The sequence below is a fragment of the Camellia sinensis genome, chromosome 3, assembly GCF_055761805.1.
Source record: "Camellia sinensis isolate YWXY chromosome 3, ASM5576180v1, whole genome shotgun sequence".
Classification (NCBI taxonomy): domain Eukaryota; kingdom Viridiplantae; phylum Streptophyta; class Magnoliopsida; order Ericales; family Theaceae; genus Camellia; species Camellia sinensis.
In genome coordinates this window covers 38,905,232-38,932,957 of record NC_138963.1, presented here as the reverse complement: position 1 = coordinate 38,932,957, position 27,726 = coordinate 38,905,232, and the positions used below count along the sequence as shown (strand labels likewise).

The 27,726-nt window shown below is 38.7% G+C and overlaps 1 protein-coding gene across 1 annotated transcript; it reads right to left on the bottom strand.

The window, feature by feature from the left end:
• Nucleotides 1-3,005: 3,005 nt before the first annotated feature.
• Nucleotides 3,006-10,419, bottom strand: APG10 (Aldolase-type TIM barrel family protein). Its single transcript, XM_028231906.2, has 8 exons — nucleotides 10,110-10,419; nucleotides 9,953-10,014; nucleotides 8,336-8,543; nucleotides 7,511-7,596; nucleotides 6,908-7,009; nucleotides 5,643-5,776; nucleotides 4,096-4,144; nucleotides 3,006-3,368 (listed from the first exon to the last, which is right to left on the bottom strand). The coding sequence occupies exons 1-8, from the start codon at nucleotides 10,234-10,236 to the stop codon at nucleotides 3,192-3,194; spliced, it is 945 nt and encodes a 314-aa protein (XP_028087707.2). The 5' UTR covers nucleotides 10,237-10,419; the 3' UTR covers nucleotides 3,006-3,191.
• Nucleotides 10,420-27,726: the final 17,307 nt, after the last annotated feature.

Below are 27,726 nucleotides of genomic sequence, written 5' to 3'. Positions count from 1 at the left end.
TTATGCAAATGTATAATAATTAGTTAGAATATTTTTTAATCCGTCAATCTGTCAAAAACCGCCCAAACCGCAATTTATCAATCCGCTAACTTACCATTCAATTTGTAATTTTACACTCAAACCGTCTGAACCGCACTGCGAACACCCCTATCCACAACCCAATCTAGCTCTTGTTTGTTGCAAGGAAAGCAGAAGCAAAAGCGAAAACTAAGGGCATTGCAAATAAGTACGAGAGAGGTATAAAGAACTATATCACAAAAAAACAATTTATCTATTTAGAGAAAATATAATAAGTTTCACAATTTTGACATAGTTAAAAGGTTCAAAATTAATATATATGGTATGAAGATATAAAGATAAACAAGATAAGAAATACATTTCAATATAAAAGTGATGATTACCTCATATTTTTATCCATATGACTGACAAATTACTAATGAAAAATGTGTAAAGTTATAATGTAAATTAAGAACTTAGAAAGCTCAATGTAATTATGTTGAATTTGTAAATTTTATTGTATTTTTCTCAAACTTTAAATAAAGTCCATGTAATTTACCCAAAACAAAAACGGAAACGGAAAAAAATACAAAACAAATAAACAAACAAACAAACAAATTGTGTGTTGTTCAAAAAACAAAAAAAACAAAAAAATTATGTAATGATGATTTTTACTTTATCAGGCAATTAGTTACATAGACTAGTTTATTATGTTCACACTTAGAAATGGAGCATTAGGAGGGCAAATTAACTAGAGCCCCATATTGTATTGGATATCAGTGGGATGGTAACATTTTTCTAACTCCACTACAACATTGCATGCCCACTTTGAGGCCTAGTGGTTGACTACAATAAAATTGGTTGTAATATATCTTTGGATTACAATCTCATCAAGTACACACTGTTCGACTGTAGCTTGCTCTAATATTTCACCCCAAACAAATGCCCGAAAGTCTACTAAAAGCCTAGGTTTAGTAAATGCATCCGGCTCCTCTAGAGTGATCCTTTATAACGCGACACGTGTCCCATTAATGGAACCAATGGCTAAGATGATCCCTCGCCAATACAACATCGTTTTAGTGAGCTAGACTAAAAAAAAAATAAAATTTGCAGAGTTTGCAGATCGAGGGGGAGGAGGAGGAGGAGAGGGAGTTGAGGAAAATTTCTCTCTACAAATTTTTTGCAAAGTTTGATCCACAATTTTTTGCCGAAATCACGTCGCTCGAATCTATTCTTCAAGAAGCTTCAAGAACAGAGATTTGCAAAGATTTTTATGGGTTTGAGAGATGAAGAAGAAAATGGATGGATTTGCAGAGAAACCCACATGAAAATGAATTTAATGTCATCCATGGCGGTGAACTTCCTGAGAGATCAAACCCATTAATCCAACACAGCAAAAAAATGAAGAACAATGAAGAAATAGAAATTGAAAAACTTATTCACCCAAAAAATAAAAAACAAATCGAAAAATGAAATAGGATTGAAATTTGAAATCCATGTACAATTAATGAAAATTGTCTCTCCTTTAGTATGGAGAGACGATATGCCAAATCAGAGATCGATTTCGAAGATCAACTATCCGTATCTCCACTTCTCTGGGCAATTTTTACCATATTACAGATGTCAAACTCCGAAATCAGCTCTGAACCTAAAATATCCCTTGAAACTTCACGATCTATGACCTCAAACTGTCGAACAACTTCCAGCTCTACAGACTCTACAACAACCATCTTTGTATCCTAAGAAACTCGTTCACCATCACTTTCACTTGTACGTATCCCACTAACTGGAGTGCCCCCCTTCTGTTTGCTGAGATCCTCCATTAAATCTTGTAAAATGACCATAACCCCAACGCATTCAATGAAAGATTGAATCCAGAACCCTAGAACAAAACACGGTTCTAGAGAGAAGAAAGAGATTCTCTCTCCAACCCATTCCTTACACTCTCTCCTCTTCCCTCTCGAACAGCAAACTCTGCACACAAAAAAAAAAAAAAATTGGGGTTTGGCTCACCAAAACGATGTCATTTTGGTGAGGGATCATCTCAACCATTGGTTCCATTAATAGGACACATGTTGCGCCAATCACTTCACAAGATCACTCTAGAGGAACCGGACGCTTAGTAAATAGTATCGACAATGCTAGGTAGCTCAAATTTTTGTGGCTCAAATGGCTCAAATCTGTCAAAACGACGTCGTTTTGACAGATTTTGAGTGTAAAACGACGTCGTTTTGACAAATTTGAGCCATTTGAGCCACAAAAATTTGAGCTACCAAACATTTTCCAAATAGTATATATAACACTGATCTCATGTAACAGTGTCACTAATTATTAAGAAATTTCACATCAAAACAGTAAAAAATTACATAGTAGAGATAGTGGGTGACAATAAGTGTCCTACCCAACCCCATTTGCAATATTTGTTCTAAATGCAATCATGTTTAGAGAGAATTAATAGAGAGAAAATATAGTAGAAAATGGGGAAAAAAGATGAATATATAGTAAAATTCCATGTGCATAAAAATGCCACAAATTTTGTTAGCCAATTTGACACCTTACTAATGGAATTGCAATTTGAGTGAAAGTGCTAAAGATACTGTTTCAATTTTTTTTTTTTTTTTAAATGATAGCCTATAGTTATTCGTTGTAGAAGCAAAACTGCAAGTGTAATTTACCTCTCAAAAAAATATATAGCATGATTTAAGGCAATAAATCACCTTCAATTGGACCAATAAGCTCTTTCTCAATTGCTAATTTGCTATCAAGAGCTTACCATTTCCAAAATTGGAGTTAGCAGTACTTGTATAGAAATCTATGAACTAGTGTCAAGGTCCAATCTCATCATCTATCAAAAGGATTCATACTTCATCGATTTCAATCCTCCAAAACATTAGGATGGCAGGCATCAAATGCTTATGAGATCGGACATATTTGAGATCTTTAATTGCACCCTAAAATCAAAAGGGGCAGATAAGAAGCCCTAATAGATGCAAGCCAATTGTCAACAGTTACTTCAATATGAGCTATCATCCATAGAATTAATGTTGCACCCAAAAACATTGTACTACTTTGGCAAAAGGTTTAAGTTAAACACAGAAAAATTCAAATTCAATCCTTCAATGCATAGACAAATCCAAATGTAAACCAACATGAATTCAAATTGAAGAAAACATACAAAAAGAAAGGTGGGCGAACTAAACTGCCAAAGCCTTCTGCTGGCCATGCCAAGCAACAACATCTTTGTATGCCAAATTGCCCCCAAAAATATCCAAAGCACTACCCACAGTGACATCCACATTCTCCATCCCTGCAGATTTTATCTTCTCTAAATCAGCCATTACTGTGACACCACCCGCATAAGTCACTGGAATCTGACAAGCCAACCGCAACGAATCAACAATTCGCCTAGTGAGTAGATATATATATAAATGGCTATGTGAATATGTGTATAACTTCTTTTGCCTAAGTATACTAGTGGATGGGGCAGCAACCCTTTAATACCTATCAATAAAGTTCTCGTACTTGTCAATCAAAAAAAAAAAGTTCTACACCAAGGCTCCATTTGTTTCAACGTAAAATATTTTACATCAAAAAATATTTTTCATGTAAAACAATTTTATGCAAAAAAATAATTTTTCTTCCTCTTTTTCAGTGTAAGATTGATATTTGTAAAATTTTTCAAATACTCATATTGAACTTTCTCAAACTTGCGATTAGTTGTGGACATTGAATTGATACTGGGAGAACCAATCATTCATATTGCATTCCCCCAATTGTCAAGAGAAGTCGAGCAAGTTAACAGAAAACAACTTATGGAATTTTAAAATCAAAGTTATTTTTGGGCTTTTCATGAAAAATATTTTTGCCCAACCAAACAATGGAAAATTACATCGAAACAAACGGAGCACAAGTGTAAGTTGATGTGATCCTGCTCTATGCATATGTGTGCTGATATACATAAAGACAATCTAGAATATATATGTTTTTCGCAAAGAAAATAGACAACAGAAAGCATAAATAAGAAAGGCAGCCTGGTAGCCTCTGAAGCAAATGACAGGTACAAACTTAAAGGCAAACACAAAACAATGTGTTACTTACAGGTGAATGCCTGCCAAGCAACGTCACAAGCTCTTCATCAATTCCTAGCCTGTAATAAACCAGTAACTAAAATCAGATCACTTAATGAAATTAGAGAAAAGCACAACTGGCAGGGTAACCATACACAGTACTACCATACACATAGCACTACCATTAAGCTGTGTTTGGATTGTACATTTTGGAAGGGATTCGTGAAGGGAAAAGAAAAAGGAAGGGAAATGTTAAACAAAATTTATCATCAAATACAGAATTCATTTGTTTGAAAGTGACTGAAAGTTGAGCACTTGTAAGTAAAGTTGTCTTCAACTAAATTAGAAAGTGCCTTGATTGAACACATGCAAACTGACCCAAAAGATCCACAATTAATCAAGAATAAGAAGAAAAATTAATTTATAATCACCTAGGTATATTGACTCAATAATAATATCCCCAATGAATGAATGATGACTGGAAGGAAGAACTTTCAACCACTTTGACTGCCTTGGGGGAACAAAATGGCAGAGAGGATATTTGGTCGCTTTTGTTCTATGAGGAAAATCTGTTTTATTTCAAATCACCCACCCCTTGTTTCAAAGGTGGCCTAGCTTATATTTTCATTATTTTTAATAGTGCAATTATGGTGCACTTGTGACATCCCGGTTCAAACCAGTTGACCTGGCGGTTGAACCAGTAACTCTTCACTTGGTCTCTTGTTTGGTTCACTCCATGATCCGTATTTCAAAACATTGAACTGGAGAGAGCAAGTTCACTCCCAAGAAAGAACTATTTTTGGTGAAGTCTTAGATGTCTCATATAAGACCCACCAGGGCAACATTTAGCAGAACCTTGAAAAGTAAGGACTAAGATTAAGAGTACTAAAAAAAGGGCTCAAGCCCTATGAAAAAGTTGGAACATACCTATGAAAAATTCAACAAACACTTTAACAAGCATGCTCGCCAAAAAGTACAAAAATTCTTCTTAATCCAATACTAAAAATACATACTGATAAACAACTAAAGAAGAAGAGTAGCAAATTTTCAGCACTCTATCATGTGAAAGGCTCAGCTGCTTTATTTATTTATTTATTTATTTATTTTTCTGCTTAAGGGATACAAGGCTCAGCCTCTAATATAGAAAACCAAACATCACCACTATAATGCCATCACTCAAAATGACCTAATAAGCAACTCAAAATGTATAAAGCAATTCTCAACATCTCTTTAATCGACACAAAAGAAAAGGGGTGGGGTGATAGTTTTGAGAGTCATCCTAGTACTACAACACATCCAAGGACAAAGGAAATATAGTTCCATTACATTTCTTCTAAGGTTTGAGATGGCAGAGGATGGAAAGTACCAAAAAAGTAAGCACAAAAAATAAAATGATCAGAAATTTTCCTTATGAAAATTGATTTCATTCCTCAATTAAACATCAATGTCCCAACCTTATCAGAACAAAGATCTTTCTTTCACAACAAATAACCACCTTGAAATAAGAACATGGGTGAAACATCAAAGTATTATATAAAAAGTTGCAGCAAGAAGAACAAAATACAGTTGTACACTTACTTTTTCCCTTCAACATCAACGCCATGGACAAGAAACTCATCGGCATATATTGCAAGAAAATCCAATATCTTTTGATCAAGACATACATCAGTGAATTTCTGCCACCTGTCGGTGACAATTGCATATTTTCCTTCCTGCATATCAAAATATAATTAGGAGGCAGAGGAGGAGATAAAAGGAACTAGTGATAAAGAGAACTTTCACGCAATTTGAGTCTTCAATCTTAATAATATGGTATAATATCCAAGATTCTTTTTAACGCAAGGGTAGCCACCATCAAGACCCTCCTCATCTACCTCCCTCCACTCCAACCTCCTATTTTCTACCATCAATTACAATGGTACAAACCAAATTCTTTGACTCCATTTCACTTCTGGCTATGCTTCCCCCACTCTTCCTTGGAGCTATACCATCCACTTCCTCATCCCTATCTTCCCCCCTCTTCTATTGCTCCTCTAACCATTTGGGACTAGACTCTGCAGCTGCAACTACAACTTGGTTGTACTTATTGTATTTAGTCTTCATATCTGTGCGAGCCTAGCTCAAAGCAGACTTTATTGTACATTGAACAGAGCATTACAAATTGTATTACAGCTAGCACCAACAGAAAATGTGGGCAGGCCCCACACAAAAACTTGTGGCCCTAAGCAGTGGATTGTGGTGATCCAAATCCAAAAGCCAAGACTCCTAAGGTTTGGAATCAAGATGGATAAGGTTTGGAATCTTGGTGAGTGTGAAATAGCATATAAGTGTAAGCTTGGACCCTCATTGTACAACCAAATTTAAAATTGTTCAGGCCTAACCCAAAACAAACAATATTGTACAATGCAGGGTGGGGGCATTACACAAAAGGTCATACATAAGATATGAGATAATGAGAGTGTTACAAATTCGATGGTACCAAATCCATGTACTTCATCCCACATTGTATGGTGGGTGTGAAGTAGCATATAAGTGAGCTTTGGACTTTAATTGCACAATGAATTTTAAAGTCACCCATGCCTAATTCAAAGCGCAGAAATTCTACAATGCAAGGTCAGGGCATTAATGCTCTTACTCTGAATATTCAAAACAAGAGTCTAACCCCAAGCTAAATGAAGATTCAACTAAATTCTTAGAAGAACTACAACACTGAGAGATAAATACTTGAATGAACTTTAACTCGTATAATAAAAATTACAATAAAAGGAACTGAATACAGTAGTCTAGTCACTAGTTCCAAAACCTCACCAGTACATGTGATTTATCTTCTATAACTTTCCTACCTTCTTTCTGCAACTAAGATCCAACACGAGCCTCTGTCTTCCAACAACACAAACAAGTTCTTTAAGCCTCTGAAGGTCCATTTGGCCATTGTTGAATACATACTGCAACCAAAAAAGGGGGACAAGGGCTTTCAACAAAGAGATTTAAACTAGAGTTTCTATCATTATTGTGTCATACAAATTCACAATAGATTCATTCATTAGACCTGATTAACAAAAAAAGTAACATAAATAAACCATCCTGAATATGTGTTTGAGGATTACAGAACTTCCTCAATGTTCTCTCATTATAAAACCCTCATAATTAGAGTAAATGGCATCCAAATTCAAAAGACTGCTTTTATTCTGCATCTTAATTGGGAATCTAAATGTAATCAAAGATTAGACAAATTAGCCTATTGGCTTTATATGCAGTTCCACAAAATCACAATATTAGCATGTGGGTGGAGAAGGGAGAGAGAGATGGGAACAAAGAAATAAATTAACTATGTTGGTCATTTTGACCGTGCTCTGTTTTTTGACACATAACAGATCCACCGATGTACATTCATAGATAAGTTATTATAGATTCAGTTCTTGAAAAAAATGAAAGTGAAAACATACCGATGTGATAATGACATGGCTGGCTCCTTCTTCTATGTAACTTAAAGCGTTGTCTGGATTGATCCCACCTCCGACTTGCAAACCACCTAAATGTTATCGGTCCTCGCAGCAAGTTCAGCAGAGACATAAAACTTTTGGTGATGGAGAAGACAACATGGGACTGGAATAACATCAGCCTTTTAGATTACATAAAGAATATCCTGGCTAACTAATACTAGAGGTTCTTGGTGTATATAATATAACTATCCATATGTACATAGTTTTATACATCATATATATGAGCAAATTAAATTCCAAGAATGTGAAAAGCACTGATCACGTGAGTTATAAAACTCCAAAATACAGTCAGCATAATAAAGAAAGAAAAAAACCATGACAGTAACCAATTTTAAAAGAATCCAGTTCCATAATGAAGATACAATATATCAAATTCTGCCAAACAATTGGGAGGCTCCAATCAATAAGAATCTTAGTTACCATATATAAATATACATATTACATACACACACACACACAAGTATTGCCAATAGGACCAGTAGACTAATTATTTCTAAGAACATTACACTGTTCCACCCATACTTCTTATAACCAATTCGTGCTAGACACAGTTTTATTTATTAATTGAGTTTTATCTTTCAGCTGGTCCAACAAACATTCATAATGAACTAATGCTTATTACTCGATGAATAAGAAAACAACTGATATGCAATTTTATTCTGTACTAACAGCCAGTTAGTAACTGGCATGCATAAACTAGAAAACACATCAGAACAATATTAAACAATGTAAACAACAATATATAAGGAGAAAGTAACTATCGTCTACCAGGATAGGCATGCAGTGCTTCAATGGCTGCAGATTTGCTTACAGGATCAGCTCCAATCATAATTACATGACCACCTATAAGCCCATCTTCTTTGTATAGGTTTGCATACACTGCCGCTGACTTATCTGATTCAAAATTGGTTACCGGAGTTGAACCACTCTCCTTCAAATCCTGAATGGTAGACCCCACAATTTGCTTAACTTTCCCCTGAAACAATTTATATGTTAAACGCGAAATTTAAAATGAGTCACTTTTATAATTGCCACAAAGAAGAACTTTAAACACTCAGAAGCGGCAATCAAATAGCTTATACATGTTTTGATGGTCAGACAGTGCCTAGCATAGGATAGTAGTACAGAAGCCAACCATTGGACTATCCAAATTGCAATTTAAAAGGTGATAGGACATGACAGGGTTCTTGCTCCTCATTAGCATCAAAGCAAAAGTCACAAGCATCACACTTCATGCAATGCATTGCATTCAAATAAACATTAGCAAAAAAATCATGGGAAGATAAATGATCATTAGTACAAGATATACAAAAATCATCAGTAGAGAGAGAGAGAGAGGAGATTCATAAGAATCGTTCAAATCTTAGCTTATTAACAAACACAAGGTCCACTCCATGTAGCTCATTCATGAATGTGCATTTTAAATTCAGCAGAAGTATCAAGATTTGAGGAGCATGTCTCATCATAGAACTTGAACTTATGGTGTCAACTTTAGGTTGAATAGATATCAACATTCCACTTTGTTGAGTACTACCTCTAAGTGAGACTTGAGTTGTAACCCTCAAAATCTATTTTAAAGTGTGAGAATTTGTGTAATGCTCATAAAAATTGGTCGCAACCTCTACCTAAAGCCATTACATGACTAATTTGAAATCACAGACCAAAACAACATGGGAAAATCAGTTGATATTGACATGTGGTAGCCTTTATGGCTATGTAACAACCAGCCAAACCAACAACATGCATCCATAACCTGTGTGATGGGATCCAAGAACAAGAGAGAGATAAATTGTAGAGAGGAACCCAAAGGCTTCTAGAGGGAGAGAATTTCAATATCAAATCAATTATTATTCATCAAAGTTCGTTAGAAAACATCACCCCGCTCTAGTTATAAGCCACTAACTATCTCACACGATAGGCACATATCCTACATCACTGATTGTCTATGCTCAGCATTCAGAATGTCAAATTATGAAGTCCTAGACACCAATTTCAATTCTTGTTACTTTCTTTTCTAAATCTCTAGAAAAAGACATTCATATCTTAAATCTATTAAATTTATAACTAAAAAATGAAGTATAATATCAAATCTTCAAAAAAATGTTCTAAGAAAACTAGAAATGAGTAAAACCTCTCTAGGATTTTTTTTTTTTTTAATTTTTTGGATGAATCTTTTGACATTACTTTATTTTTCTAAATTAAAACCCAATTCCTTCAAGGTTGGAAATTACAATCACGAAAATAAATAAAAATAAATAAAAACTTGGTTGTATTTATGTGCACATACACTGAAACACACACACAATCATGCTAAACCTGTAGGAACACTAAACAATGAATGAGCAACAAAATTAAAAAATATGTAGTTTTTTAAAGTAGTACAACCTTGTGTATGTCAATACAAGGCCTAAATCGAACTCCGCATCGGATACACAGCCCTCGAGTTCCTGCACGAATCAAACAACCTCAACTTCAATCATTACAAAAAATGCTTCAACATATGTGGCATACGATGAAAGAGACGAAATGGAAGCAGACATACTGGAGATTGATGAAGACACAGTTCCGAAAAACTTTTGCTGATTGTTGTTGTTGTTGACATTGTAGATTGCAGAGCTCGAATGGACGCTCGACAAGGTCGTAGTGGCTCGGAGGCTTTGAATTCTCATTCTTGTTCGACAAAATGACTGAACCAGTTGTTGTTGTCGTCAGCACAATTTGGTACTAACAGAGGACTAGCTAGGGCTTTATAGAAAGGTTCGGGCATGGACAACCCGCCCCTGACCCGGAAACTAGTCCCAACCCATTTAGGAGTGCACAAAAAATTCGACAATTGATTGGTTCAGTTTTTCAATACATTAGTTTTATTCTATATTTTTAAATTATCAACCTGATATGATTTGATTTAAGTCATATCTAAATTGACCAAAATTATACGTATGCACATCATTCACTTCATATATGAGATAAAAATAAACTTTTAGGGTTCGTTTGGTTTGTATTTTTGAAAAAAATTTGAGAAATTTTCTCTACAAATAAGTTTTTAAAAGTAATTAAACCAAACAAATTTTTCTAAAAAAATTTCTCAAAACTTGTAAACCAAACAAGTTTTCCAAACAAATCTCTCTCTCACACACATCAAATCAATCACTTTTTCCAAAACTCTCTCTCAAAATAATTTTCCAAAACATCTTTTGAAAAAAACCAAACCAAATAACTTTTCGTACTTTTTATCTCTAAAACACATCTCTCAAACACAAACCAAACATACCCTTAGATTTTGATCTAATGGTATAAATTTGAGATTTTAGAATTTGATCATCTCTAAATCTCAAGTTCAATGCTCTTGATCTATGTGTTGGATTAGTTCATACAAAACTTTAGCTTTAATTGAGCCCTACTAGAAGACGATGGGATTAATTCTCTAAAGATTGGTCGAGAGAAGCAAAAACTGACCCGAATATTTTAAGTTATCAAAAAAAAAAAATATAAGACAAAATGAGTGATAATTGTTTTTCTAATATTAGTTATAACTTATAAATTGACTCATTTGCTTTTAAAATTGTGGGGGGTAAAATTTGAACTACCATTCATATAAGTTTAAACAAGCTTTGAACAAGGCTATAAGGCTGAGTTAAGATGGAGCAGGTTGATATGACCGAGTTAGTGTATTTTGAAAGATATGTACAATTGTAAGTTAAACTCCAAATACCGAACGAGAATTAGGTAAGGTAAGTTAAAAGTCTGACCAAGTCAATGTTGGAAAGTTGGTTCTATATAGGTTTATTTTGACTAATTTTGAGTTTAAAATTGAGTGGCCCCAAACGTCTTTTGGAATGGGTTTGAAAAAGTGACGTGTTCCTTGCCCATGTGGTAAGTCACACGGTAAAGACAGTTCATCAAAACCATTTATGAGTGAATAGGAATTTGACGTCGTTTTCGATGTTCGTGGAATGGACATTTAAAGATTTAAACGTGGGTTTCCTTGTAAGGCTTCTCCCATATTGAAACTTGAAGAGAACTTATGTGTGTATATAAGTTCTAGGTGACAACACTTGGGTTGGGCCCCAAGGGGCTTTCCAAGTTTGTAAAAGGGAGGAGTTAAGGACAAAGTAAATCTTAACCCAAACCACCATACGCGCGCGTCGCTGCCGCCGTCCGGCCGAGCCGTGCTGGGTGTGGGTTGTAGGTCGGTTCGGTTCTAACATTAATTTTTTTGGCAAAATTTATTTGAATTTTTTCAAAAAATTCTTGCTTATATTTCAAATTAAATTTGAATTCGAATTTTTATCCAACCTCCGAATTCCACTAAATTCCAAACAGGTTAAACAGTCCAAACAATTTTCAGAACTGTTGGAACCCAAACAGATTTAAAATTGCCAGACAGATTCAAATCTATCCAGCAGTTACCAATAGATATGTTCAGCAGTTATCTGTTTCAAAACTGTCCAGACAGTTTTCGGACAGATTCAGTTATCTGTTCTAAATTGAAACAGCGCATGTCCATTCAAAAAAAACCACCTGTTCAAATTGTGCTTCATACCTGTTCGGGACTGGTTGTTTGCCTATAAATAGAAGCCATTTCCAGCAATCCTGTAGATTTGAAAATTTAATTCTTTCCTTCTAGTTTTGCTCTCTTGCATGATATAATCTTCATATTAATTTTAAGAAGAAAAAAAACAGAGAGTAAGAACACAGATTTTTGTTCGCCGAACAAATTGTTTGGAGTGCTACTACAATTTGTGAAGATCATTGTATCCTGGGAGATAGATGCCACTTAACCATAAGCACCGTAACGGGGCGAATCTGTCTTAAAGACAGAGTGTCACACACTCAACTTGATCTTTTATTATTCATTTGGTTCGGTAAAATAAATTCGGTACGTAATTTATTTTATTTATTTGATTTAGTTTTAATTTATTTATTGTACGCAGAAGATTGTTCCAACAATTTTAAGAGAGATTCGAATTATTCTGTTTACAGAATTTTTCGTTTGTTTCCTTTTCTTTTTCTTTTTCTTACAGAAATTATTTTTTGTGATTTTACAAAAATTTTATTCTGGTTGGAAAACAAATAGTAGTAATATACTGTTTGACATATAATAGTAATATATTGTCTATTTTCTTTGACAACTGGTAGTAATATACTGGTGTCATTAACAATTTAGAATATTTTTTTGTGAAATTTTGTCAGAAATTAATTTTGGTTTTCAAAAATTATTTTCTGAGTGTTCATTAATTAAAATTATGTTTCAGTATTTTAATTATTGAAGTGTTACAGAAATTTAATTTTCTGTGTGGAATTAATTTGGTTAAATAAAATTTTATTTTATTTTCAAATTAATTGAAAAATAAAAGTTACATTTCTTGTTTATTTTATTTTTACAGAATTTAATTCTGTGGTTTTGGTTTAAGTTTTCTGTGTAGTATAAAATTCTAATTATAATTTTGTTTTATAATTTAGAATTCATGGTTACTGAAACTGGTCAAACTAATACCCAAACAAGTATTAGTGTACTGGCTGCAATTGCTCCAACCCCTCCTGTTGTGACTTTACCAGTCAATCATCGTGAGAAGCTAAAGAAGTTTTGTCACGACCCAAACCCGTCCCTATAGGTTTAGCGTCGTAACCGGCCAGTAATCCTTGGATTACCAAAAGCCTCTTAAAACTTGACTTGAGATTAGGAGCTACGAGAGTAATTACATAAAGACATATACAAAGTCCATCGAGCTGTGCAGACATACATGGAACTGAAAATCTTAAACTTTATAAACAAAAGAAACAATCTTATACATCTATATTGACACAGCCACAAAACATGACTTGATCTGGAACCTCCTCAAGAGGCGCAAAAGGTAGCTGACCAACACAAAAATACCCCAGGCATCATCTTAAGCCTGATCACGAGTCTACTCACCTACATACATAATAAATAACTAGTGAGCGGAGGCCCAATGAATAATAACAAAGTAAAGGGGTAAATGAATGATGTCCCATAACTATAGCTGAAACTGGAATTCACATTCGTATTCTCATTGTGAGTATGTATACAAAAATCAAGTTCATGCTTAATCTTACGTATTACATCCGTTAGTGCTGATAGATCTCATACAGAGTGGCTTGAATCATATTTGTCAGTTCTATAGAAGAACCTCCGGCCGGGTAAGGATAACTTGTCAGTCCCATAAAGGAACCTCTGGACTGGGAATCTCTGGACTGGGAACTTGTAAACTTGTCAGTTCCACTAAGGAACCTCCAACCGAGTATAGATAACTTGTCAGTTCCATAAGGAATCTCCGGTCTGGGAACTTGTAAACTTGTCAATTCCACTTAGGAACCTCCAGCCGAGTATAGATAACTTGTCAGTTCCATAAGGAACCTCCGGTACCGAGAACTTGTTGCATACTTGAAACATAGCATAATATCACTTGTAACATACTTGAATCATGGCATAATATCATCAATGTTTGTTATTGTTGGACAATCATTCATATTATAAAGCATGGCATTACTTTCAGCAGATCTTATTTTGTATACAGAAAATATATAAGGTTGAACATAGCTTTACTAAGTTATTACTCACAGAGATGCGTGACCAATTCAACTTCATTGAGATGCGTGACCTACACAGTTACAGAACGAACATACACTGAATTACACACCCGGAAATGATAACTTAGTCCTTTCTTGTTTTGGTGTGTTTCTACCTCATTATCCTCATTATGGTGTTTTAATCATGGCCTAGGAATGTCTAGGATGGACTAAAGATGCAGGAAAATGCACTTGAAATCATTTTTCAAAACTTGCTGAAAACAGGGTCCACGCTCGAGCGTAGCTTTCCTCGCTCGAGCGGACATGCAAAATACAAGGGTTCGCTAGAGCGTTACTTCCCTCGCTCGGCTGGTTGAAAACTTTGAAAAAGTTCTGGTTGCTTGTTTTTCACGCTCAACGGACGCTCGATCCCCACTCGAGCGTGAGACTCAGATCCTCGCTCGAGCGTGACTTCTGCCGCTCGAGCATGCTACAAAACATATGAACTTCTAGGAACATGCAATTCATGCTTGAGCGGGCTTCAGGCCGCTCGAGCGGAAGTACACGCACTCAGAGTGGTCGCTCGAGTGTGGATGCAAATTCTAGAATTTCCAGATTTGTTCTACCAGCTTAAAATTCAACTTTCAAGCATCAAAACTTTATTTTCTGGGTTAAAACTTGAGAAAACACTTAGGAACTCATAAAACATCGTGAATTAAAAATCATTTCAAGAAATCATGGCTCAATAGCTTGCCAATTATGCAAAATTCAACTTGAAATGTAGGAACATGCTATAAATATGACATGCATGTATAATTTGAGTTCATAGTTTCCCAAAACATGATCAAATGAAATATTCAACACAAAACATGGTGAATTCTTAGATTATAGCCAAAATATGAACATGCATATGAGAATTCTCATGAAAACAACTTCAAAACTTCATGATAGGGACATGCATGCATGGAATGACTTTGCTCTCTTAAATTCTAGCTCAACTCCATGTGAATTCACCTATTTCATTTCTATTCATGTACTAAATGACTCAATTTCAAGGTTGTAAGGTTGAGCTCTTACCTAGGCCACTCAATTGAGCTCCACTTAAGCAAAATCTTGAGCAATTCACCAAATCTCCTAGCACTTCTTTCTTATCCCAACTTTGATCTCAATTTTCCTTCCCCCCCTCTCTCTCCCACGTTTTTGCTTGTTTGAGTCACAAGATGAGGGATTGAAAATGTATTCCCCTAGCCTTGACTCAACAATTTGCCTTATATAGGCTTGGGTAAAGGTGTAATTCTTTATTGATCAAATTAATAAAGTAGATCTTAAATTATTTTAATTTCATCGTTCTGAACCGAATTTCAATTAGACCTATCATAAAATTTAAAAAATTCCAATTAACACATAACCGAGTCAATTTTTGAATCGGTTGCCGATAAGGCCTTCAATTCACAATCTGAAGCTAAAACATGAACAGATCTTCCTACGTTAAACAGATATAAACACAAAATAATGCAATGCACATGTGATTACCTCAGGATTTCTTCTTAATTATTTGTTAGGCATACTTAAACATGAATTAGCGCTAATCACGGGTCGGGGTTATTACAAGTTCTCAGGAACTGATTTTAAAAGATGGCAATAGAAAATGTTGTTCTATCTTACAACTCTAAACCTGGCTCATTTTCTCCGTGAGAATACTCTTACTCTCAATGAGGATAAAATTGACCGGCAAGTGGTTGCTGCCCTTGATGCTTGGAAACATGCTGATTTCCTTTGCCGGAACTACATCTTGAATGGATTTGACAACACATTATACAACGTCTACAGTCCTATCAAAACAGTAAAGGAACTTTGGGAGTCTTTGGAGAAAAAGTACAAAACGGAAGATGCCGACTCAAAGAAATTTATGGTTGGTAAATTCCTGGACTTTGTGATGGTTGATTCTAAGACAGTGATCAACCAAGTTCAAGATCTGCAACTCATTCTATATGACATTCACGCTATATCTGGTGCTACTCACCATATCTGTGCCAACAAAAAGATGTTCACATCTTATTTTACAGTTGTAGACGTCCCCGAACGCCCCGGGAGGGATGAGCTCCCGTTCTATTCGTATTGGGGTCACTACAGCTCAGGACTCTCAAATTGTCACGGTTCTTAATCTGAACCAAAGAGTCCAAATCCGGCAAATTGTTTTGAGAAAACAGATTTTTAGAAAGAAGTGCCAAACATGGACTGCTTCGCTAGATACAAAGTCGCCACCTAAATGTTTTATTTTGGGGAAATTTAGGAAACCCTGACTCGTTTGCCTAAGGCCACGTGTCCGTCATCCCCAAAGTTGCCTCGGCTCGGGAACTTGGGTACGATTGGGGAAGGTCACTTCGTGAGCACCCCCGCTCGCCCGATCAAAGATCGGCCTCTACTAACCATGATATCAAGTTTTGAAAACTTTATGTGTTCTTATTCCGGTTATTAGCCTAGATTACTATGTGATGCGCACAGCATACAAGTATAGACTGGATCGCCTGAATTGGAACAAAACATTTCATATTTGTTTGTTTGAAAATGGTTTGATGGTGCTACCCGCAAGTAGGCTAAAACGTGGATTTACCACCCTCGGGTGGGCTTAGAAAACATGATTTTGCCACTATCTAGTGGGCTTAAAACACACATTTGATGAATTGTTCCAATTCAAATAACCCAACCTTCACCCACAGGCATTCAGGCAGTTATATCACATAAGCATATAGCCTCATGGTAAGAATGTTGTTCATGGCAGTCACTCACACGCATGCAAGGATGCTAAAGCATGAAACTTACCGAGTACTCCAAGCCAAAACAGAAGCTAATTAGAAATCCATGCATGATCCTAATTATACAGAAATGCCTAATGCAACACATGCAAAAATGCAACTATAGCAGGCTCGACTATTCTAAACATGGCATATGAAATGCTATAGCTAACATGTATTCAACTTGGAATTGAAAATACAATGCAGTTAGTATGATGCGCCGAGCCCGGTGCATGCAAAACAGATGAATGAATGCAAACATGCTATCATACTGTATGCTAATTGAAACATGCCCTAATCTAACCATCATAAGCTGGTAAATAAAAGGGAGAAAGACGTGGGGTTGGAAGACATACATCACACACATGCACACTTATTACAATATTGCCCTCGCGCAGAGGGTCCAAATAAATAATATACAGTCCCAAATAATTACAGTCCAAATATGTACAAAATCCTAATTAATTAACAAATTAAATTAGAAAAGCAATAAATTGGCATGCAAGCCAGGGACTGCCTCAAATCTGCTCCGGATGATGAATGATGCATGCTCGGGTTGTCTTGTGCGGAGAATCCCTCGCGATGCCCCGGTTTGTCTCTGTTTGCAATTGTTCTTGGAATGCGTGCCAAGCTCCGGAAGGCTGTCGATTTCTGATTTGCTGCAACAGAGAGCAACAAAGGGGCATGACAAAGTATTTTCACATATGTATGCATGACTACTCTTCAGGGAGTGTAGTCCTCGGTCCTCGTGCCACCAATCACGCATATCGATGCATAATGGCCGAGGAGTCGATTTGCACGACTCAATATGAAATGAATGCACATATAAACACAACAAAACCTAAACTCCATCATGGATAATCCGGAGTGTCGGTGACTGGGAATTGAGACACGTTCCGTCACTCGAAGTACGAAACGTCCCTCGTTTCCCGTGCTCGGGCTAACTCCTATCCCAAGCACAATGCAATATGCATGACATGCATGAATGCAACTAATATACAATCTAGCATGCACAATACTATGAGATGGCATACACAATGCACGATGTAACATGGCATACGCAATGCTCTAACATACAACCTAGCATACGCAATGTTATAAAATGAAATGGCATACTCAATGCACAATGGACTTACACCAACATCAGTGGACCTCAGCCACACTCACATTAGTAGCCATGAGATGAAAAATGAGACACTCGAAATGCGTGCACACATGTATGCAAACCGAGGACCGAACCCAAGGCATAGCATGCAACATTAACAAGGCATGGCAAGGCATGAAACATGGTATGTAAACATGCAAATTTCAGTGCTGAAATATGATGCAAAACAGCCCCAGAACATGGAAACATGGCATCCGATACATGGAATGAGACCCGAAACATGAAATTAGGTACATGGAATGACCTATGGCAATGCAAAGCATGCATTATTTGAACACGAAGTGTGAAGAAAGAATCAAGACAGTCCCAAAAAAAGCATATTTACAGTTTTAAGCAAGGCCAAAAAGTGAACACAAATAAGGCTAAGTTAACATGCAAAAATGGCCCCAAAAGAGAGATAATGAAGCAAGTAGCATCTTCTGGCCCTAAATGGCCAAGAGCCCTTCAACAAAGTTGAAGAGGGGCTCAAAATGAAGCACTTTACAGTTTACAACAAGCCACGAAAACAAACACAAGTATGGCTAAACTATTGTGCAAGAAATGGGCCAAAAGGGAGACAAAGAAGCAAGTGATGGTTTCTGGCCTCAAACAGAGGAGAGCCCTTCAACAAAGTTGAAGAGAGGCCCAAACCATGGTGTTTTACAGTTAGTGACCAAACCCAAAACAGTGCACATGCAAGCTTAAAATACTATGCAAAATAAGGCCTAAAAAGAGATTTAAACACAAAGAGAAAAAAGGGAGCTTCAAAAAGCCAAAGTCCCTTGATAAAACATGAAGAGGGTGTCAAAATATGGCTATTTATAGTTCGGACCAGAGCCCAAAAATACAAGCACAAGGGGCTAACAAAACATGCAAAAATAAGGCCAAAAGAGGGATAAAGAGGCAAGTGACAAAAAGAAACCTCAAACAGTGAAGATCCCCTTAACAATGTTGAAGAAGGGCTCAAAATAAGCCACTTTACAGTTTATAACCAAGCTCAAAACAGTTTACAAATAGGCCTAAAATACTATGCAAGAAAGAGGCATACAAGAGAGGTAAAGAAGCAAGTGTAAAAAGGAAGCCTCAAACAGGGAGAGGCCCTTAAAAAAACATGAAAAGGAGCTCAAAATAATACTATTTTCAGTTAGGGTCAGAGACCAAATATGCAAGCAAGAGGATCTAATATATTGAGCAAAAATAGGGTCAAAGAGAGGGCTAGAAGACTTACCCTTGAAGACCAATGCTTCAACAACTCTTGGACCAAGTTTGGGAGCCCTTGACCTCTGGAAATGGCCTTGAAGTTGCTGGAATGGAGTGTGGATTGGTTGGCTTGGAGATGGAGTAGAATGGATGTAGGATTTGAGAGGTTTTGAGGGTTGGAGTGTAGAGAGAGAGAGATACAATGTAGAAGGCTTAAACCAAACTTTCTAACCCCTCAAATGGGAGCTGGAGGGCCTGGATATATAGGCAAAAGAGGGGGGAAAAAAGGGGGGGAATGGAATTCAAATTTCTCCCCAAAAGTTGGCCCCCCCGGATACAAAATCTGGGGGGAAACAGAGGGCATTTTTGTAAAGTACCTGGAGAGAGGATCATGGCCGGCCGGTTTCCTAAGATTTAGGTGGCCGGTCGACCTTCCCCATGGCCGGTCGGCCAAGGGTCAAAAGGGTCAATGAAGATTAATGGCCGGCCATGCCAAAAAGAGGGCCTCTCATGTGTACACAACACAACCATGTGGTCAAAAACTGGAGAGAATGAACCAAGAGAGAGAAAAGGCCACTTTTAGGAGGGGTTCAAAAGGGCCACACACAATTACTGGCCGGCCACATGATATTGGTGGCCTCCCAGGTGTGTACAACACAAATATGTGGTTTGGGGCAAGAAAAAGTGGCCTTAGGGTGATCAACATTGGCTTTCAAGTGGGAAAAACGGGCGACGGAGGGCGATGGCGGAATAAAACATGGTCGTCAGAACAATTGCTGGCCTCCCACCCTTCTACGACCTTCCTAACAATGAAATAGAGGTCCCTGCCAAAAATGAACTCAAACTGATGCAAAATGGAGGTTCGGGGGCCGAAACGCGCAGCTCGAGGCCCCAAAAACTGACTGTTAGGCACCAGAAGTGGTGTTCGACCACGAAGTTGGTTTTTCAGACCGCAGTGTCCTTCAAAAGGGAGTAAATAAGATGCATGCCAAAAAAAAAGGAGCAAACAGAGGTGGTTAAGCGGTCCCGAACCGAGGCACACGGTCGTCGGCTCCGAAAAACCAGAAACCGGGCTCCAAACGAGAAAAATGTCCTACGACCACGAAACATAGCCTATGACCGCTGAGAGGTGATCTACGAGACCTCTCCCTCCCTTTGGGAAGAGAAAACAGAGAAAATGGAGCCCGGTTCGCAAACCGAGGCAAGACACGAAAGAGCCCGAAAGTCCGGAGGCAAGGCTCGCAGCCGAGACTCTGAAACTTCTGAACGAGCACAATATACAATATCACCGAGCGCTCAATCAGTGACGTCTGAGTCTTAAGGTCGGTCAAAAATGGGGTGTCTACAGTTGCCCCTCTTTGACAGAACTCGGAAGTCATAAGTGACGGGAGTGAATGTCAAAGCCCAGAGATGACCCATTTTTGACAAGGCCGAAGACTTAGACAAACAGGTGAGATAAACAGAGATTCGCCCGCAGGCGTGCCCGCAGGCAGGGGCAAAATGCAACCGACAATGTAAGAGCCGAAGGTACTCAATGATCATGCAAATGCAGCAAGCATATACAAATCTAACTACATTTCATGCAGTAAGGATCGTGTAAATAAAGCTATAACGAAGCAAATATTCACAATAAATGTGACAGTTTTAAGCGGGAAGGCAAATCAAACTACATTTCATGCAGTTATGATGCAATCTTAGCGAGCATGTGTGATAGATACACAAAAGTGAAGAGAGTGTGATGGATACACTATATGAATAAAGTGTGATTGATACACTAAGTGAAGCAAAGTGTGATAGATACACAAAGCGAAACGAGTGTGATGGATACACTAAGCAAACACGTGATAGATACACTAAGCGAATGTGTGTGATGGATACACAAAGTGAACACATGATAGATACACAAAATGAGCATAATGTGAAGCAAGTGTGATGGATCCACTATATGAAGCAAAGTGTGATAGACACTAAAAGTGAATACAAAGTGCGATAGATGCACTATGTGAAGCAAAGTATGATGGATATACAAAAAGTGAACGCAAAGTGTGATAGATGCACTAAGTGAACGGAATGTGATTGATACACTAAAGGTGAACACAAAGTGTGATAGATGCACTATGTGAACAGAGTATGATAGATACACTAAAAGCGAACACAAAGTGTGATAGATGCACTATGTGAACAGAGTATGATAGATACACTAAAAGCGAACACAAAGTGTGATAAATGCACTATGTGAACAGGTGTGATGGATACACTAAAAGCGAACACAAAGTGTGATAGATGCACTATGTGAACAGAGTATGATAGATACACTAAAAGCGAACACAAAGTGTGATAGATGCACTATGTGAACAGAGTGTGATAGATACACTAAAAGCGAACACAAAGTGTGATAGATGCACTATGTGAACAGAGTGTGATTGATACACTGAATGTGAACACGAAGTGTGATAGATGCACTTAGTGAACGAGTGTGATGGATACACTAAATGAACACGAAGTGTGATAGATGCACTTAGTGAACGAGTGTGATGGATACACTAAATGAACACAAAGTGTGATAGATGCACTTAGTGAATAGAGTATGATTGATATACTGAATGTGAACACAAAGTGTGATAGATGCACTATGTGAACAGAGTATGATTGATATACTGAAAATGAACACAAAGTGTGATAGATGCACTTTGTGAACAGAGTATGATAGATACACTAAATGAATGAAGTGTGATTGATACACTAAACGAGAATATATGTGATAGATACACTAAAGTGAATATGTGCATGGTAGATACACAAAATAAGAATGTGTGTGATAGATACACAACAGTGAATGAAGTGTGATTGATACCCTAAGTGAAGAGAGTGTGATTGATACACTAAATAAATGAAGTGTGATTGATACACTAAGCGAACGAAGAAAGTGTGATAGATGCACTAAGGGTGAATGAGGTGTGATTGATATACTAAAGAAATGAAGTGTGATTGATACACTAACTGAATGAAGTGTGATTGATACACTAAATGAGTGAAGTGTGATTGATACAGTAAATGAATGATCTTAAACGGAACTTCTTTGAATGAACCGTACATACAATATCGTGCATGAATGAGAAAGAAACTTGATAGGTACAATGCAACAAATGTTTAAGGAACGCAATAAACAAGCGTAGCGGCGCTTTAGAAAGCACCTCATGGGGTGAGTGGCGAAGAACCACTCTACTCTGACGGGGATCTCCCCTCGTGCTCTTCGAACACTTACCTTCAACTCACAGTACAAAGGCTCTGAAATACTGACAAGGATTCTTCACGTAGAACACTTTGAATGTTGCCTTTCTTCCTGATCATATTCATAACTTTCCCTATTCTCCAACGGGGTGACAGACTAGGTTGGTTCAGTATCCAGAATTGAGGTGCATACACGCTATCTCAACCTATGGGGCTTCCATACAGATTTCAAGCCAACGACACGCCTCTGGGTATTTAAACCAGACTTTAGTCCCGGAAATCCCGAACCTTTACGTTCTAGGCATCCGCCATTCGAACTCTAGTTTCCACATTTGCAGTTGGTCTCTTAGGAACTCATCGCGAACACAGCCAAGATGCCTCTGGCAGGGAATGGTACTCAGGGAGAGCACTTTTGATTGCCATTCTGGCTTGAAGCAAACTTGATCTTGAGCTTGAGGTAGAGGCACACTCGTACTTCAGAGCGATGGCAAGACCCGAAGAGGTACACACAGAATGTAGTCTCGGAACTTACTGAAGTTGAAACAAACTCAGATACCCGACATTTCCTCTTTTCTTTTGCTTTGTAGTCTGGAACCCATGTAGCTTCAAATAGGTCCTGGTTTTGCTATTCTGACATGACCTGGGTTGAACCCTGCGGTTTTATGAAAGAACGAATCTTGTTTTACACAGATGTGGAGAATGGCACGGCACTCGGAGCACAAAACGATTTTATTTTGGAATTGATAAATGAGTTCTCGACCGGGTATTGAGCCTACGACTGAACACAGCGCACTACGACTCGACAACGGAAAACAAAAGGTAAACAACCTAAACACAAACACAGATACTTGAAACGACTCAAAACAAGAATCGAAATAAACAAAAGACAAGAGACACGACATACAGACGTGTTACAAAGATAAGAGACCTCTCAGTTCGCGAGGAGCTAGTTTCTCCGGGTATTGCTTCCCACCCTTTCTCATTTGTGATTCTCACATCACTCTGGCACTCAATCTCTATTTTTCTGAAAAAGCCTTTTTCTCACTTTTTCTCTCATCGCACATCTCTCTATTCTTCAATCTCTCATTTTTCATCCCTCCCCTAGGTAGTTGATGGATGAACAGGAAGTTACGGGCTCATGCCCCTAGCATTCTGCTAGATCCTCTTTCTTCTGCTCACAACAGTGAGTTTCTCTCACAGAGGGGTTGTGCTACAACAGGATGTGTAGCAAATCTGCAGCTAACATCGGTTGATGATGCTCTGTCGGGGAGTTTGGACATGGTTAGACCTGTCCAGATGAGGGAGTGGGATATCTTGATTCATTCCAGTTCGTGCTTCGCACTTGGCTTGATACCTCGTTGCTTGGAGGATGTGAGAGCTTTCTGCCCTTTTGTGGTCAGCTTCAGTGGTCCCCCTTTCTGGCAGGTAGAATGCCCTTTCTGGCAGATAGAGTGCCCTTTCCAGCAAGTGTGTTGACAATGGGGAAAAGACAGAACACCTGACTCAACTGTGCCCCTAGTTCATCATTTTGACCATTTTTTGTTTTTGGCTTTCTACTAAAACAATTTTGACCGATATGGGAGTTAGATTAACATGCTTGTTCAATTTTCCGATTTAAAATCATGCAAGTCCGGCTATGAGCACTGAAAATTTTCCTTTTTTGGATCCAAGAAATGGTCAAGTTTTGAAAAATGGAATACTTTTCGAGAAAATTAGTCAACTTCAGTAAAAATTCTCAAATTTTTTTTTTTTTTGCAAACAGCCACTGCTCAACAAGCATAGAACCCACTCTCGAGATGCACAACCTCAGATTCGAAGGAAAATTGCCCCTTACTTGAAGGGAGCTGCATGGCAACGGAAAGTTGCCCCTTGTTTGAACGGCGCCATGGCGCATTGAATGGCAACGGAAAGTTGCCCCTTGTCTGAATGGCACTGCAGCGCATTGCAATCAATCCTCAGAGTGACGGTCACAACCGAACTCCCGGATACAAAAAAGGCAAAGATGACCAGAACCATCACATAGACACAGTCGAGTTTTGAAGTGTTTTACGGCTGGACTTCAGAATGAAGTTGCCTACGTATCCCAAAGATGGGAATCAAGCCTTACGTAGTTCGGGGTTAAGGTACACTCGGGTATTAACCTCTCCTTTTGCGCTCTAACTTTTGCCAAGGCCGCCCTTTGTGGGTTTTCAACCTTGCGAGCTATGTTTTTCTTCTTTTAATTTTTGTGTTCTTTTCTTTTCTTTTCATTTCTTTTTTGATTTTCTTTGCATCTTGCTCTAACTTTTGCCTAGGCCGCCTTTCCGGGTTTTCAGCCCAGCGAGCCTCTCAAGGGTAAAAGTATAGCTTTGTCCATGTCAAATGGTTTTAAGATCCCGAAGTCATCTGAATCTAGGAGAATGGCTGTTGTTCGCTGACGATGCAAGAGTCCATCCAATGGAGGGTGAATTTGCCCCTAGTGTCTATGGATAGGAACTCGGTTGTCCTTCAACAATGTCTTCTTCTTTCCTCCCTTCTAGGGTTTGGCATTCTTACCGATCTTCATCTTGGACTCTTCGAGCACATTTGAAATTCTTGCCCCTAGTTCGAGGGGTGCTTCTGATCTAGCTTTGCAAGCTCTTTTTTTTTTATGACATTTGATCTTCTTGATCTGACTTTCTTGCCTCTTGTTCGAGGGCTGCTTTGAATCTGGCCACACAGGCCTCACGTTGTAGTTGACCATTGAACATTCTGAATCCAAGTTCAAGTTTTGAAATCAAGAGGGGTCGAGTCTCGAGGCTGAGAGCGATCCTAAGCTGCACAATCTCAAGAGTGATTCCACACAAGTCTTCGTAGGATCGCGCAAAAACATTTTTTTTGAAATCTTTTAAGAAAACGACTAGTCGCTCGCGCTGAAGATAGTATAGAACCAATCTGGATCAAGCCAGGATCCTTCCCAGTACTCACACTAACAAGCATGATTTCATTCATTAAGGGATTAGCATGCCTCCCTTTCTCTCAATCGATCAAATTTTTGCAAAACCCGAGGAATTCCTTCCCTTTTGTTTTCACCGCAGTGTTAGAAAAAGTTTTGAAAAGCTTAGGTCAATACAATGATTTCAAGGCACAGAAGAGCAAGTGAAGAGAACTGTGGTTTCATTCAAGTTTCTGGCACAACCGGCACAAGGCAGAAGCAAGCACAAAAGCATGAAAAACCACTGCTGTTTCATTCAAATCTTCTGGTGTCATTGGCTCCTCAGCAGAAACAGACTCACAAGGAAGCGAAAAGACAGACGCAAAACAAAATAATGATATCCGAGGTAACACCCCCGGAATCACCCGACTTCTGTACAACAGGACTGACTCAATACAACAAGACAGACCCTTAATCAAAAAGACTGACCCAAAACAAAGAGATAGACTCAAAACAAAACTACAGAACTGACTCAACACCCAAAGCGGAAGCTACAAAAACCAGCATTCGCAAATGTTCAAAACAGTGCGTGCCATACGTCACATCTGGAGTAAACTGAGTGCCGCCCACAGGTGGTTCATCCCCCGATCACATAATCATATTATCCCCCACAAGTTCACTGATCAAGTGCCGATAGACTTTGTAGGACCTGGTGCGGCAATGACCCCGTTGTCAAACAGATCTTGTACATCATGGCGCAGACGAAATCAACTGTCGGTGTCATGACCGGTTTGTTGATGGTAGGCGCAGTATTTAGTCTGATCATGCTTTGCAGGAATAGGATCGGGTAAGGGCCGTTGTTCCAATGGTTTCAGATGTCCTTTCCGGATTAAGACCTCTAGAGCATTTGACAAAGGCATATGAAGTGGGGTGAAAACCCTCTTGACTCGAGATGGATATTTGGTTTCTTGTGAGCTACTTCTGGACGCACCGGTGAATAGGGTAGCTGTTTTTGATGCGGAGGTGGTAACCATGCCCACTTCAGAAGATCTTGCAGCTGCATCACCACTGGTGGTCGCATTTGAACTGCGGGAAAATGCCCTCTTGGGCTGCTCTTTCTCCTGGTCAAAAAGGACCTGCTTCATAACGTCCTCGATCTGTACTCCCATCTCATGTAAGTCTGAAAAGGTGGGGAAGGGGAGAACGATCATTTTCTGCATAAGCTTGGGCTGGAGATTGCGCACAATCATCCGAATTTGATCTTTGTCAGTGGGCCTAAGGGTCATCATCGAGGCCTTGGCCCTCCAGCGGGCTACGAAATCAGAAAAACTCTCCTTAGGCTCTTGCCTTGTTGTCTTAAGATCACGGGTTGTGACCTCGATTTGCGTGTTATAGGAGTACTGCGCAACGAAGGCCTCGGCCATCTCATCCCAATTCCGTTTGAGATCGTCTTCTAATTTTGCATACCAGATAGCGGCCACACCCGACAGGGTCCGGCCGAATAATGAAAGTTTCTGCAGCCTGGTGAGGCCCATCAGCCTTAGTATGTCCGAAAACAACCGGAGGTGCACTATGGGATCGCCAGATCCATCAAATCGGTCGATGTGTGGCATCTTAAATCTGTCCGGCAGCGTCACAGCTGCGTCGGTATACCCGTCCTCGATGTCCGGGATGGACTTGGCGCCCTGAGATTTCTTGAACAGTTTTTCAAGCTTGCTCACCTTCAGTGCTGTGGGGTCTAACTCGAACTCAAAGGGTGAATCCGGTAAGTTGATCGGTGCTTTAGACAGCTGGGGTAAGATTGGGGGTGGAGCTGGTCCTGTCGGAATGTTCGTATCTCTCTGGACATTTGGTGCCTCCTCGGGTGCTGGAACTCCTGGTGGAGGAGAGGCTTGGTGCGAAGCAGATGCTCCATTTTGCTGTTGCAGCCTGGTGATCAGCTCAACCTGCTGGGCCATGATCGCAGCCTGCTGTTTGGAAAATTTCGCCTACCGGGCAGTGTCTTGCTGCATGAGTTTCATACTTTCTTGGAGTTGACGCATCATTTCCTCCATCCCTGCCATGTTCTGCTGTTCCGGCTGATTGACTGGTGAGGTGACTAAAAACTGATAAAAACTGAGGCCTCAGCCTGACTATTCACTGGTGGGGTGGATAAGGGCCACTGATCTGGTAACTGCTGAACCGGTGATCTGTGCCTAACTGGCCCCTTTTACCCTGCCTCTGGCGGAGGAACACTGATTTGCCCTTGAACTGAATCTCTCACCTGACGAAGTCTATCAGCACAAGTCCGACGAACCTCGGGGAATATCGGAGCCTTCTGAAACTATGGTTCCAAGACTCCCCCCCTAGCAAAAAAGAAAACATG

Coding starts and splice junctions, on each gene's coding strand:
- APG10 (XM_028231906.2), bottom strand. CDS start 10,236: ATGAGAATTCAAAGCCTCCGAGCCACTACGACCTTGTCGAGCGTCCAT. Junction 8,544..9,952: donor CTTGTATTGACATACACAAG/GTTGTACTACTT, acceptor AAATTGTTTCAG/GGGAAAGTTAAGCAAATTGT. Junction 3,369..4,095: donor TGCTTGGCAGGCATTCACCT/GTAAGTAACACA, acceptor TTGGCTTGTCAG/ATTCCAGTGACTTATGCGGG.